This window comes from Phytophthora sojae (assembly GCF_000149755.1).
Source record: "Phytophthora sojae unplaced genomic scaffold PHYSOscaffold_1, whole genome shotgun sequence".
NCBI classification, from domain to species: domain Eukaryota; phylum Oomycota; class Peronosporomycetes; order Peronosporales; family Peronosporaceae; genus Phytophthora; species Phytophthora sojae.
Genome location: NW_009258115.1, coordinates 9,859,785 through 9,873,998, shown reverse-complemented (window position 1 = coordinate 9,873,998; position 14,214 = coordinate 9,859,785). Strand labels below are relative to the sequence as shown.

Genomic DNA, 14,214 nt, shown 5'->3' with positions numbered 1-14,214 from the left:
ACAGGTGAGCGTCTAGGCGCCTTCCGTCCGTCAACTCCATGGTTCATTCATTGCGCTTGCGCTTGACCGCTGAGACCGCCGCTCTCCTGGACCTTCAGTGTTCTGGTCCGGTACGCTGGACGTTCTTGCTGCTCTTCGCCATCAGTTGGATCCTCGTTAATGACGCCAGCTTGTTCTCTGGCATCCCAGGGTGCTGTCGATGTAGTCACCGACACTTTGCAACTTTGGCTAGGGTCGCAAGATCTTTCATTACCCACCGGTGGTTCTGTTGGCGCTGATAATACGGTTCCGATGCAAGCTGCAACTGTGACCGAGCCTCCAGTGACTTCCTTCGCTGTTGAAGTGTCGGTCGACACACCACAAGGTTCCTCCAGTGATATTTCATCGTCTGCTAGGGCCGCCGATGATTTGAGGATGCTTGGAGCCGCTACGTTACGTGCATTCCGGTGGTTGAATGTCCGACGTTGGTTGTTCGGTCGATGCCCCGCGCACTGCCCCTGGGTTACACCTTGGCTCCGTTTCCTCGATGACATTGGTGTCTGCTTTAGAAAGTGCTGCATCACCTGAGGGTCAAACTGAGCAGCATGCCCTGCCACTCTTCTGGCCGCAATACCAATCTACCGGAGTTCCGGTGGTCGTATGGTCCGACGTTCCATCGACATGCTGCTGACCGCCGCTCGTCACACATCGTCCGCATACTTCTCAGCGTCGCTGACATCTTCTGTAGCTAGTTCTGCGTCGCTCGATGGTTCAACGTCAACTGCAGTAGTCAGGGAACGTGCGATGACTCGTCCAGCCTCGCACCATTACTACGTCGGAACTTCGGTGGTCGTAAAGGAGGCAGGTATGGTTGCCCCAGCTTGAAGCTCGCGAATCGCTGCACAGCCAACGTCGGTCACATCATCACTTGCTTCGTTATCACTCAGAGATAGTGTAGCTGTGTCGACCGTGGTTTCGTTGCCTTCGTTCCACAGTTCCATCCGGATTTTCCGGTGGTCGTAACCAATTCGGGTTTAGTTGCCTCAGTCTGTGGCTCGGCAACCACCGCACCAGAAACATCGGTCGAGCCTTCAGCTTCTTCCTCTTTGGCGTGAGAAACTGTACCATTGTTGACCGTGGTTCGTGATCCACTTACAGCAAATACTCGGTGGTCGTAACGTACGGTCTGGGTACCCCAGCCTCCATCGAGCGACCCGCTGTGTTGCAATCACATCTTTTCGAGCCGCACCAATTCTCGTTCAGGGTTCCCACAGTTTCCGCGCAGGCTACATCAGGCACCACTGCCTTGAACGAAACGTAGTTGTCGGGCGTAGCGGTCCCAGATCCACTCGTATCTCCACTTCATCATCAAATCCATACATCGTCGCAAGTCGAGGTCCGGCGCACAGGCGCGACCTTCTTCCACGTTAATATCGGCGCTCGAAGCCTCGGTCACCCTTCCATGAGCCTCATCCTTGTTCGTTTCATCTGCTGGGGTGTTGACCGAGGCATTCCGACATGCCACTCCATCGTGACTCATTCACGTCACATGTAATATGCAAATTCCAGTCATTTCCTTCGTCTGTCGCTGGGAGCTGGATAGCCTCGCAGGCAGTTCAATCATCGTTTCCAGTAGCTTCATTCGTCTGCCATCGCGAGTTGGGTAACCCTCGCGGGCAGTTCAAACGTCGTTAGCGTATGCAACTTGTCAACGACTTGGGCCACGTGCAAACATCGTGTTGCGTTCGCCACTCGTGCAGGTCATCACCCAAACGAACAATCGAACGGTGTTCGTCTGCGCTTAGGTACGTCATCTCAGGTCCGTTCCACTTCCAAACCTTTGCCAGCTCACCACTGAGAATCAGCACTCGTGTCTTGGTTTACCTCGTTCCATGTAGGGCCAAATCCGAGTGGTAGGCTTCAGTCGAGATGTCGGTAGAGACTCCTGCGCGTAGTCGCTGAGATTAATCTCGTTCGCGGTGTCATCAACCTCCGGGAACCCTTCCGCAACCATCGCATGTACGACCGAGGTGTAATTCGCCTCCAATAGTCTTTCAGGGTCCTCTTTGTCCGGTCCATCGACACAATTTTCTCCATCGGTACTAACCTCGGTCGTAGCGGTTCCTGCTTCAGTTAAAATGTCGTTCGGTCCAGGATCATGTTCACCCCAGTCGATAGTGGCGTTGCCCCACGCGACCGACGTTTGATCTGGTTCAGGGCGTGCTTGCGTATCAGTCGCTGTTCCGGCCATCCGCGGGGCGGATTCCACCGCTGCCGTTACCTCTGGCGCGTCATGATCTTCTCTCGAATCGTCGTTCAGGTCTCCAACACCATCATCACGCTTGTCTCCGGCTCCTGACACCTCGGCCGGGGCTTCCTGTGCCCCACGTTCGATGCTATAGGCGTTATGATCGATGCGCTTGGATGCATAGGCCGCTCGGTGAAGCAACGACCCTTCCAGTGCGTCGGAGTCGGTCCGTGCGCTCGCCTCGTCGTCCGAACCGTCGTTGGATATACCATCACGTTCTGTGTCGTCTGCACCAGGCTCAGTAACCTTGACCGAGCCTTGGGAGACCCTGGGGTCGTTGGCATGATCCGATATACCGAGCGAAGAATAATCGTCGTTAGGACGACCTTGAAGATGACCTCTCGGCCATATTGTAGCGTCGAGCGGTCTCCGTAAGATCTTCTGCGGCGTCGAGTAAGTCCTGCGCTCAACTGCGGGTGGCTGTTTGGCCAGCCATTGGTCATAGAGACATCGCTCCCTTCCATACAGAGTCTCGTCACGGCTCGTTAAGTATGCCAGCACCTGCCACTCCTTGTACTTGTTAGAGTCCAACCTCGCGTAGCCGGTCTCTCGTGGTAGTTCACCATGCGGTACCCAGAGCACCACGGAGTCGTGCTTGGCACACTGCCGTTGTGGTCGTAATATTGGTGAGTCGTACCCTTGTCGGCTGCCCCCGTCGAAGCCTCGTTACGGTCGGCACAAGCTTTCCCGTGCGCCGTACCCACACATCGTACTCTGAACGAGGTAGCCGCTGGCGCGGCAGTCGAAACTCTCGCCACTCGCGACCGGGGACGTATAAATCCTCGGTCGGCCCACACGAAGGCTGCGGGCCGTAAGGTTCGTCATCCCCAACACTCTGCGACTTCAGCAGTGGTACCATGACCTCGTCTGGAAGGCGTGCGGCGCCATGGAACAGATCGAGCCGGATTCCAGCCGGGATCATAAAGTCCATCCCAAGGACCACATCCACTCCGGCACTGTGGTCTATTATCCACATTTCGAACTCGTAAGCCTGCTCCCACCCGAGAGTGATCTTGACGAGCGCCCGTCGCCGGGTCTCCATCACCCCCGGGTTGATGCCACGGACTTCGAGACTTCGTCTGTTGTCCCGGACTTCCCGTACACGTAGCCGCTTGGCGAAGCTGGCAGAAATCACGCTAACATTCGCTCCAGTATCAAGGAGTAGCCTCGTTCGCGCGTCGTCCACGGCGCCATTGACCAAAGCTCTCATTCGCTTCCTCTTGTCGTATCGCTGGGACGACCACCACCCCAGTCTCTCACCGGGCAGTAATTGCACCGCCCGAACGAGGCTCCGAGGTGGTGGGCTAGACTTGTAATCTAAGCCGCGGTCGGGTGTCCATCACGTTCATCATCATCATCTTCATCAATACCGGTCTCAACGAGACTTGCGTCTCGGTTCTCTCCATTTTCCGTCGGTTTCACACGTTCATTGTTCTTCAGGTCGTCAGGCCGGTTGCTTTCGCCTTTGAACGCGAACAGATAGTCCGCATCAACAGCAGGCTCAGCTAACTGTGGCAGCCCGATTGGGACCAACCCAGTTTCAGTTGGCGGGCTGCCTCGTTTAAATGGCTTCCATACACCAGGCTTTGCAGCTCTGGCGACAGATCCTTCTTGTCGACCTTGGACTTCAGGAGCTTGGTGAGCTCGTGGAGTGCTTCACACTTCCCAGCGTCGTGCACCTGTTTGCACAGTTTGCACCGCCGGTAGCAGAAGTGCACGGAGTGGGACGAGCTTCCGCACGCGGCACACGGCCCATACTGGCGACGGCCATCTCGTTCGCGGTTGGACGGGCATCCTCCGTTCCTGAAGCGTCGGTTGTCAGACCAGGCGAACGTTCCATCGGCTGCGGCCCTGCGCTCAGCGTCGTTAACGGCAGCGACATGTCGAGTAGACTCGTCCGAGTCGTAATCGGCGTCTGAATCCTCGTCCGAGCGTTGGTCATCCGAGTACTGGCGCTCGTCCTCGAAGTAATCCTCGTTCGCCTCAGCATCACGTCGGGGGGCGTACGAAGCCTCGTTGCGTGCACCGACCGAGCCTCCGATGTTCCATTCCGCCATCACATCGGCAAGTGTGTCGACCACAGTCACACTCGACCGGTGCGGGGACCCGTCACGTTGGTCACGGCGGCGGACGTCGTCACGGTAACGTCGTTCGCGGTGGTAGCCACTACGATAATCATCGTTCGACCTGGCGTCGCGACGGCGAGTGGCATCTTGACTCCGAGAACGGTGTAACGACGATTCGCGAGTTGACTTGCGGTCGCGGTGACGCAGAATGTCATTAATCATGTCTTCGAGGTCATGAATGCCCTTGACCGTGACATGACACAGACGCTCTTCTAAATCTCGGTCGTCACACGTAACCAAGAAGTGTTCGACGTGGTCCTTCGCGTCACGATCCCCGTGCTCAAACTGCACCCCGGCGTTGCGAGCGTAGCCGTTGAGCCGGTTGAGGTAGTCACATACATGCTCTTTGTTCTCTCGTTTGGCCGAGTAGTACCGAGCCTTTGCAGACTGGGAGAACTTCGAGCAGTAGTACTTAATGAATGCCTCGCACAGCAGTTTCCACATGCGCCTCGTCTTGCGTGGAAGCTGGCGGCACCAATACAAAGCCCCATCTCTGAGCTTGAGTTCGAACGGCATGCACCACTCGTGGGGCGGTGCATGTGTCCCCCTCATCTCGTAGATGGACGTACGAAGCCACTGCATGGAGTGTTCGCTCTTGTCGCGCACACCGTAGAACGACTTGATGTTGCAGAGAGGTAGATGCGTGGTAATCTCGAGCTTCGGGGTTGAGCTATGATTGTCAGTCGCGCTCCGTTCGCGCACCTGACGAGCCCATTCGCTTGGCAGGTCGCCCTCGTAACAGTCGGACCCGAGATCATCGTCACTGTCCGACGAGCCATCTCGGAGGTCGTAACGGCGGCTGGACCGGCGACCGGTTGCTCCGCGCATCCAGGCGTTGCGTACGAAACCTCGGTCTCCCTAGCCAGACGTTCAGTACGGTCCGTAGATCGTGGGGTTACCATGTGCGAGTCTTGCATGTAAGGCGAAGCCTCGCCCTTGACTGCGAAGACTCCGTCATCCGTGGCTGCCTTCCGAGGGGTCGCTGGTAGCGGGACCTTGGAGGGGTCAACCGCTTCCGGGGCCGAACGAAGCTTCGTTGAGCCTCGGTCTGCCGCCCCAAAGGCCTCACGTAACTTCTTCCTCCACTTGGTAAGCGCCATGGCGGCGGTGGTTGGCGTCCAGCTCGCGAGTGCAGCCTCCGTCGGGAGAATCTGGGGCTCGCACCCCATTGCACGCAGGAGATCCACAGTGTTCTGAGCGAGCTGCCGAGTGCTCGTTGAGTTGATCGGCGCTGCCAAAGCCCCTCCGAGGTCCATCCAGATGGCTTGGCGGACCTGCTTCGGGGAGAACAACTGCATCCACTCACATTTGGTCTTCATCAGCTCCAGACATCGGCCTAGAACCTTGTTGGCCGCCGGAGTATCGCCGTTGGGGGGAGGACGAGTGCCAACCGGCTTGGAGGTTGCCCCTCCTACCGTAACCGAGGGTTTGAAGTCCTCGGTGGCGCCGTCATCCGCGTCGTACGCGAGCTCGGGGCCAGGCATATCGTTGAACGTTTCGGAGAGGTCGCGGGTGATCGACCTCGATCCTCCACTGCGGCTGGCCGACACAACCGCGGCTTCCGAAGTCTCGGACACCACAGTCCTGACATCCCAGTCATCATCTTCGTCATCTTCGTTGGCGTCCGATGAATCAATCGCCTTGTCGCAGCTCGCCGAACGCTCGTCGATCGACTCCAACCGATCCATCGCTATGGGTCGAGAACGAGCTTCCGGAGCGCACCGAAGCCTCGTTGCGCGTTCCACTCGACTTGACCGGCGTTGCTGGTACCGCTGACTTGACTCCCTTCGCCATCTATTCACTTCTCCTTCGCTTCTCTTCTTCTCTTCTTCTCCTTTTTCGCTTGTTGGGGGTAAAGACCTTCAACAACCAAGACACACAGAAGGTCACACCAATCCTGGGTCGCGGCACCAGTTGTGGTGTGGTAATTCCACTAAAATCCTCTTCTACCAAAAGGTATTAGAGACACCAACAACACGCTAACCCGCAAAGGTAAGCGCTTATTGGATCAAAACCTGAAGGCCAGGAACGATCCCTTACACCGGGTCGGTTGCAAGCGCCTCTGTGCACCTTAGGTTATCTTCGGTCAACCCAAAAACCTGTACCGCTAGCCACGAGCTAAGGCTAGGATACTATGTAGCGCTTTCGCGCAACCCCACTGCAGTCCCTCAGGAAGGAAGGGTACCGGCGTGTTAGGCCTTATACAGGGGGACCAAGGTAAAACCTCGGTAGGTAGACTAATACACTCAGGGACACTCTAATCCCACAAATATATACTGAACGATACTCTAATACCGTTCCTGCCTCTCCGGTCACACCAACTCTTGGCGCTGCCAAGGAAACTCTCAGTCAATGCACGATAAGCTCCCTGACAGGCATCCACACGCAGCCGAGCGTGTCCAGGCACTACAATAAGCTAGCTACACTTACCGAAGTCGGACTTGACCCTTGTTGGCTTAGGGGGAAGACTGTCTTTTTACTACTGAGTTTTCTGAGGCCCTGGGGGGGGGCTCGTTCTGGCCATCCTATGATGCGTCCTATGTCCCTATACAAATATCTAGTGTGAACGATCGCAATAAGGCGATTCCGGACACATCAAATGACGACCGCGGCTACACTAATAAGTGCGGCCGAAGTACGTAACTAAATGCATCTTTACCTAAAAGTGGGGACCATGAAGCCTCGTTCGGGGTTGTATTAGGACCCGACGAGGCTCCGACCACTACCTGTCACTCCAACGAGGATAATGTCGCCAGCTTAACCAAAGCAGCCACTTCCATCTCGCGCTTGACTGCTCCTTGATCATTGTACCTTGATTCTTGGGCGACGGGCAATCGCTCCGGTAATCTCCATTTTCCGATACCACACAAGTATCCGTTCTGCCAGAGTTGTGGGACACATAGTTGTGGGACAGTACTTTTATATAGGATTTTGTATGGGGGATCAAATACGGCATCCTCGATATCTTCGTAAATCCCGCAGAACTAGTCAAGTCAGTTCGGGAACAACCTAAACTAAAGTAAAAATATCGCTTGGGCAGGTCGCACGAATAGTTGTGGCATCCTCTGTGTAGCAGGCGATCCTCCATACATTTTGCCGGTCCTCCAGCGGTGATAATCAAACATATGTTTGTATAATACTAAATCCAAGTTTATTTGGGGGCTTCCACATGCAGCAACCTAATGCAATTTTTGGTTCTAGGCCACACAATTAAACCAAATGACCAGCTTCAGTGAATAGATCGCTGCAAGATTATATGAATCCGTGCTTATTACGAGCTCTGTCGCGAAGGAGAGTGTTCATATAGAGCTTGGCTCAAGATTAGCGAACATATGTATTTTACATACAACATGCAGTGTAAGTGTAGTGCACCACAAGAGGCAGCAGTGTCCCACAATCGTGTTCGTGAAATTAGCGCTTTTTCAGATGCAGCATTCTACTGTTTTCATGTGAAGAACAAGCAAAAGAACAGTACCGACAAACTACATTTTCCTTCTACTTTCTAGTGATGTCGTTTGTGCACCGCAAATCGTTCAGCAAAGTTACTTTTGGTGTCCCTCTCCAACTGTCCCGTAACTCTGGCAGAACGGATAACAACCTGACCAAGCTGTAAGTTTATCGGAGCCGTCCGTCTCTCTTCTCGCGATGGGGCCCAGCGGCGCTGGAAAATTGATGGACATGCTCTAGTTGAGGCACTTATGCCGCTTTGACTCGGTATTTTTTCTGCACACATTGCCACATCTAGAGCAATCGTTCCTTGTTTGCGCTCAACGGCAACTTTCAGCAAGGCAGGAAATGCACAGCGACATCAACAGCCATATGCACCAGCTTCAGAAAGTGAACTGCGGCACGCGCGATATTCATGGGTGTGGCCCCACAATTCTTCCTTATCACGGCGATCAGCACCGGTACCAGCACCAGCGTTTTATACCACAAGTGTTCCCAGCCAAGTCGAAGATGCTTGGTCGACATCCTTCTGGCTTGTGTAGCACGAAGATTGCGCCAGGTTACGCTTACGCTTCCAATTAATCCGTTGGGAGCTGTCCACCCCCTCATTCTTCGGGTGTTCCCAGTATAATATATCGTTTCATTGAAAACGGGCGAGGAAATTTTCAAACATAATTGAATATTGGAGCTGCCCTTGGACCTGCGTATTTTGGTCTCAACTACTAAATAAACCATTTTTTAAATTCTAGACTTCTATGCCATAATAAAGGTACAGTATCAATGGATAGCGTGGCGTTCCTAGTGTAAAAGACAGAGCAGACTTCTCACGCAAGCACCGTTAGCCTTCTCATCATGATGGTAGATGATTGTGATTATTCTGTCCGTACATCAACCATCAGAGTGAGAAGGTGAACTATGCTTGCGTGAGATGTCTGCTCGGCGCTCCAAGGATATCACGCTATCCATGGATACATGTACCTTTATAATCTGACAGAGAAGTAAGGGTTTGGATTAAATAAGGACCATTTTAACACAGGGACGTTGAGACCATAGCACATAGGTCTATGGAGAAGGACCACGACATAATTTTTTTATATCGAATTTTGAAGAAATTCTTGCAGACATTGATACGCACGAATAGTCCGGCCCACAGCACTCTACTTTTATGACGTTGATGCTGGGGCAGCTGTGATTCAGGATTTTGCGCTGCAAGGTGTCTCACCGAGCCAATTAGGCACCTAGGTACAGTACCACCACCAAAGCTGATTTTTTTAGTCTGTACATGTACTACATCGCTGTCGCTTAGAATGGGGGGGCTGTTCGTTTGCACCATGAATAACAGTGTAGGAAATGACAGTTCTGCAGTGGCACCGATCTTCGCTCGGAAGAAGATTCCCTTTTTACGCTGCATTGGTTCTTATAATGTTAAGAACTGCATTGATTCTTACTTAGTATTAACGTTAACGTTAAGAACAGGTCTTGGATTTGCTGCTTATGTGTTCAAATCGCAAGACTGAACCAACATACACAGAAGTGGATCATGGCACGTGTCTTCTGTTAGGTTCATGCTTCGTTCAGCTTTCTGCTCTATCAAGTGTTGGCACTTACTTCTGCTAGGAGAGATATGAGCATCGCATGTGGACCGAAGGAGGAGCTGTCACTTTCTTGGTCGCTTTCTGAAGCAGAATTTCCACCTACACCTATAGCGGCAATAGCCTGCTGCTCTTCCTAGCTGCTCGCAACACCAGGATTCATTGGCGAAAGCATCTCACACGCTTCCTATTCTTATCCTATACATGGTGAGGCATTTGTGTGTTCTTTCAATGCGGAGACTAAGCATTCCATTAAAGCAATGCAGACACAGTTGGTCGTCTTTCCTAATACCTACTACTTCGTAGTGCCATGCATGCTTCGGTAGTGGGTCACGGTACCTACTGTATAGTTTTAAATCTAGTAGTTGGTTTGTTCCCCTTTCTATTGAACGTAGCGGCATTCCACGACACAGGCTGCGCCAGCACAGCACAGCCTAGTACTTACAACTACTGCTAGTAAAAAAAGATTTTATTTGGATGCTGCATTTTGTCGTGTTTTGTTGAAGAGTTCTTACTAGCGTTGACTGTCAGAAACTTGCCAATTCGAAATACGAGGCAAACAATATTGTACTGTATGTCGAGTGATTTAGTATAGTCTGGAGCACGAGAATATTCACTTTTTAAATAACACGTACTTAGCATTCAGCTTGTTCACGGCACACTCGTTGCCGGACTGCAGTATTTCCTGATGCATCACGCACTTGAGTATAGAACACGTTGGATTCGGTAAAAGCTGGCATTGACATTTCGGCAGTGCCAGACTTTAATTAAGACCTTCAAAAAGTGAATTACGCTAGGAAAGCGAAAAGTGGTACGGGCGAAGTGTTTACATGGAGCTCACATTTGTCACCCAAGCACGTCTAGGCTCTCAAATACAGTCTAGAGCGGCTAGGAGATGTTCAATTGTTGTCTGTCGATATTGGTACGCGGGATGCATCCAAAGAGACGCCGAAACACAGCACAAGTTCTACAAGATGTAGCGTGTGGCGGCCACAACGTACTACAAAGAACCGGAGCAACTTAATGACAAAAAACGAGTTAGTACTCTAATTCTTGGCGAACTTGCAATTTCCCGGCGTGCTGGACGGTAAAAAAAGGAAAGTTTAGTACTAGTGTAGTACGTGTACTACACCACACTGTGCTGTGCAATACTACATACAGGTAGACGGATCAAGGCTGCGTTAAAACTCGTAGACAGCCAATGCAGAGTAAAACGTAACGAGGAGATTTTACCACGTGTTATCTTTCTCTGTGAATTGGCCACCCCGAGATAGTAAGAGTAACTCGGTTGCTCCGCTAACTGACTCAGTAGGAGGTTAGTTTCTCCCTTTCTGGCCGTAATCGTCGCTATCGTCAATGGGGTTCTTGTAGTGGTACCCCCCAATGATTCGCAGCGATCGCTTGATATCGTCTCGAGTCGGCAGCCGAGGCGGTGGAGGCGCTTGCCACGATGGTCGTCGCGAGGAGGAGTGCAGCGTAGCTGAGGCGCATAGCTGAGGTGGATTTGGGTGCTCGAGAGCAAAATGCAAAGTGAGCTCGTATGCATTCATAGCACCAAGTACCATAGTTTCACGTTGGTACGTTGTAGTCAACAAGCGAAATGAAAATACAGACAAATTCAAGGAACGCGCTATGGATCATTGCTACTGTATCCGCAAGCTAATTTTGCGTTCCGTCTGTACAGTATAGCCACAACACCGTTCGTAAGTAATCCAGCTCCAACGTTAAAATTTGTTTACAGCTGTAGTAAATATTCATGTACTGAAGATGCCATCTTCAAGATGGCCACGCTACCGCACTGCCTGGTGCAACACAACGTACTTCAAACGAGCCAGCGAGTCCTCGGTCTCATCCTGGATCAACTCGCGCCGGCAGCAAATGTGTGACTTTTGCATCCACTTCGAAATGGTACTTTTCAGCTCTAGCAGCATTTCTTTCGGTAACGGAAACATGTTCGGCGTGAAGCGTAGTTCTGCAGGGCTGTCGTTCTGTCAACACAGAAAAGGTCATAAATGTCAGAGCGTACTCGTATGGGGAAACTACAGCGGCTTGGATTGGGTCCACACACCTTACCGTTTCAGTTAATAAATGGTAGAAGCCTATGAGGGTTAAAGAGGCATCGAGAGCTGGAAATCCACAACCTTGAAAATCGGACGCCAAGACGACTTGCACCCTTGCTTCCAAACTCATGTCTATCGGAGGAGGTTCCCCAGACAGTAACGCCGATAAAGAAATCGGTATGTGTCCGACGCGCGTTTCAATTCCGACGTTGTCTCCGGTGTTTGGTCGCATGAGGTCGCTCACGCTTAAATTGCTGAGCGAGTTCACGATATTCCCATCCCCTTGTAGCGCTGCCTCGCTCTCTCGGAACAGATCAGCCGCATCAGCAGACATGCCTTTTGTAGCTGCCAATAATGCCGAGAACCGTTCGGATGGCACGTTGTGCTGCCCTTCGGTTTGTGTGTTCTTCGTTGCGCTGGGGAGGGTTGGGAACCCAGGCGACAGTGTTCCCACTGGTGGCAGTACTCCCGTCCATTGTAATGTAGGGCTGAGAACCACCTCGGACTGTGGGGACTTTGGATCGAGATAGGAGGTGCTGTTGAGAAGCGCAAACAGAAAGTTGTGTTAGTGCCCATCTGGCGTTCAGTGGTTGTCTCTGAGACTTACCTGTAAAGTAGCTTGGAAATCGAGGCGTAGTCCTTCCAGGAATTAATGTTTATGCTTGCTGCATCAAACCCGTTTGTGGGTATCTGAGTATCACCGCCTTGGCGTCCAGATAACCGAAGTAAATCCTGTGATAGATTGTACGGGGACGCTTGGACCTTCGGCGTGATGTCGCCGCCACTGTACATGGCCTTAGGCCGGTCTGGCCACTCGAACTGCTTTTCTGACGACCACTGAAGCGAATGGTGTCCTGCAAAGCTGTTCCCTGCCCCGGCAGATTGCGGGTCACTTTGTCCTGAATAAATATAATCGCAAATCTAGTATAAACACACCAGCCCTAAGTACAACATTGGTATCGGTAAGAAACACCCACCTCCTTGATCCAGCAGTAGCTTCAGGTCGCAATCGTCCCGGTGAGCTGGTGCCTGTCCGTACGTCTCCTGACACGATGGACACTTGTACGCCTTCGACAGTGCTTGGGCCAAAATCTCATCGAGGTTTGCCCCGGATTTATCCCCAGAACTAGTAGGCACGCGCTGCCACTGCAGCTTGTACAGAAGATCGAAGGCTGCGTTCGCCCACAAGCACAAATTCGGCGTGTCCGGCGTAAATGGCGCCATCGATGCCGAGTTCCGCGGCGGCATCAGCCCCTCCATCTCTGCTATCGCCGCCGTCACATTACCCGTGACAGTGGACGACGACTGCGATGAGGCGGGCGACTCGTCACTCGACAGCTTTCGGTTCGGCGTTCCTTGCACAGACGCGCGCTTCGCCTTCTTCGCCTTCGCGGGCGACTCCGTCTCCGCGGTCTGCTTCACTGGGCGTTTCTTCTTCTTCGACAATACCAGCACTGGGTCCGATATCACCGACGTCTTGTAGCCACATGCACCAGGACACCTCGGCACCGCAATCTCCACCCGGAACCGCTACAATAACAGTACGTCGAACAAATACATATTAGTAATAAAATATTTAAGGAAAAAAAATGATCTGTACCCATGTTGCTCACCTGGTTGAGGTGGTTCTTGGACACTTCGGCGATGCGAACAGCGAGCGCGCTCTCCCCGTCCTGGTTGAGGCACTGGCCCGCCATGACGTGCAGGATCTCCTGCTTCTCCACCACCTTGCCGCTCTCGTACAGCAGCTGCACGCTCAGCAGCCGCTGCGCCGCGCACTGGGCGCAGCTGAGCCTCGAGCGCCGCCGCACGCGCACCTCGAACGTCGCCTTGCGGCCGAACTGATCCTTGTACCACGTCTCGGGCGGCTGCAGCGCGATCTCCAGCGCCGCGTCCGCGTCTGCCTTCTGGTTGTCGCCATGTGCTGCCGTCTGCACAGGCGTGGGGGCTATCGCCACTGCAGCGGCGGGCTCCTGCTTCACAGGAGGGATCATCGACTTGCCTTTTGTGCTGTTTCTTCGCTGCGGTTTGAAATGGGTACGTTGTGTGCACCACCTCAAGTCAAAATGGATGCATCCGTGTACGCCAGCCCAATCTTTTGCACAACGGCATACTAGTAATGGGGTGCTGCTGCGAGTGGCGGGCGCCCAAGCCGCTGCGCTACGTGCTGCCCTGCGTGATCGTCTGGGTGATCCTGTACCTGTACGCGTCCTTCGTCGTCTTCTCGCAGAGTCGCGTGCTGGCGGGCGGCGCGTCCCCCGTTCAGCTGTTGCTCTTCCACTCGATGACGCTGCTGCTGTGCGCGTCGCTGACTCAGACGCTGCGCTCGGGCGACTCGTTCCTGCCGCGCCGCTCGCTGAGCAAGGAAAAGCTGCTGGAGCTGCAGCGGCAGCCGGCGGACGACGCGCTGGTGGAGAGCAAGATGAACGGCGGCGTGCGCACGTGTCGCAAGTGCCGCGCGCTCAAGCCGGACCGGACCCACCACTGCTCGACGTGCAGGCGCTGCGTGCTCAAGATGGACCACCACTGCGTCTACATCAACAAGTGCGTGAGATATAGAAGCTTTCATTGTGGACAGAGGAGGACAGAGGGCAGGTTGAAGTTGACGGCAACTTTGATGTTGGATTTGGGTGTGCAGGTGCATCGGATACTTCAACTACAAGTTCTTCGTGCAGTTCCTGGGCTGGAGCTCGGCCACGTGC

The 14,214-nt window shown here is 53.3% G+C and overlaps 4 protein-coding genes across 4 annotated transcripts; all 4 read right to left on the bottom strand.

The window, feature by feature from the left end:
• Positions 1-1,270: 1,270 nt before the first annotated feature.
• Positions 1,271-3,497, bottom strand: PHYSODRAFT_323065 (hypothetical protein; the record flags this gene model as incomplete). The annotated part of the gene is made up of 3 exons (XM_009518532.1): positions 1,271-1,503; positions 1,864-2,890; positions 2,958-3,497. 3 exons carry the CDS (start codon positions 3,495-3,497, stop codon positions 1,271-1,273), a joined length of 1,800 nt encoding a protein of 599 aa, XP_009516827.1.
• Positions 3,498-3,604: 107 nt separating this feature from the next.
• PHYSODRAFT_252699 (hypothetical protein) lies at positions 3,605-6,101 on the bottom strand (the record flags this gene model as incomplete). The annotated part of the gene is made up of 3 exons (XM_009518531.1): positions 3,605-3,796; positions 3,868-5,083; positions 5,116-6,101. 3 exons carry the CDS (start codon positions 6,099-6,101, stop codon positions 3,605-3,607), a joined length of 2,394 nt encoding a protein of 797 aa, XP_009516826.1.
• Positions 6,102-11,161: 5,060 nt separating this feature from the next.
• Positions 11,162-11,622, bottom strand: PHYSODRAFT_537819 (hypothetical protein). Its single transcript, XM_009518530.1, has 2 exons — positions 11,526-11,622; positions 11,162-11,440 (listed from the first exon to the last, which is right to left on the bottom strand). The coding sequence occupies exon 2, from the start codon at positions 11,402-11,404 to the stop codon at positions 11,243-11,245; it is 162 nt and encodes a 53-aa protein (XP_009516825.1). The 5' UTR covers positions 11,405-11,440; positions 11,526-11,622; the 3' UTR covers positions 11,162-11,242.
• Positions 11,623-12,433: 811 nt separating this feature from the next.
• On the bottom strand, positions 12,434-13,506 carry PHYSODRAFT_252710 (hypothetical protein; the record flags this gene model as incomplete). The annotated part of the gene is made up of 3 exons (XM_009518529.1): positions 12,434-12,453; positions 12,490-13,042; positions 13,126-13,506. The coding sequence occupies 3 exons, from the start codon at positions 13,504-13,506 to the stop codon at positions 12,434-12,436; spliced, it is 954 nt and encodes a 317-aa protein (XP_009516824.1).
• Positions 13,507-14,214: the final 708 nt, after the last annotated feature.

Excerpts from the sequence above, each read along its gene's own strand:
- PHYSODRAFT_537819 (XM_009518530.1), bottom strand. The coding sequence starts at position 11,404 with ATGTTTCCGTTACCGAAAGAAATGCTGCTAGAGCTGAAAAGTACCATT.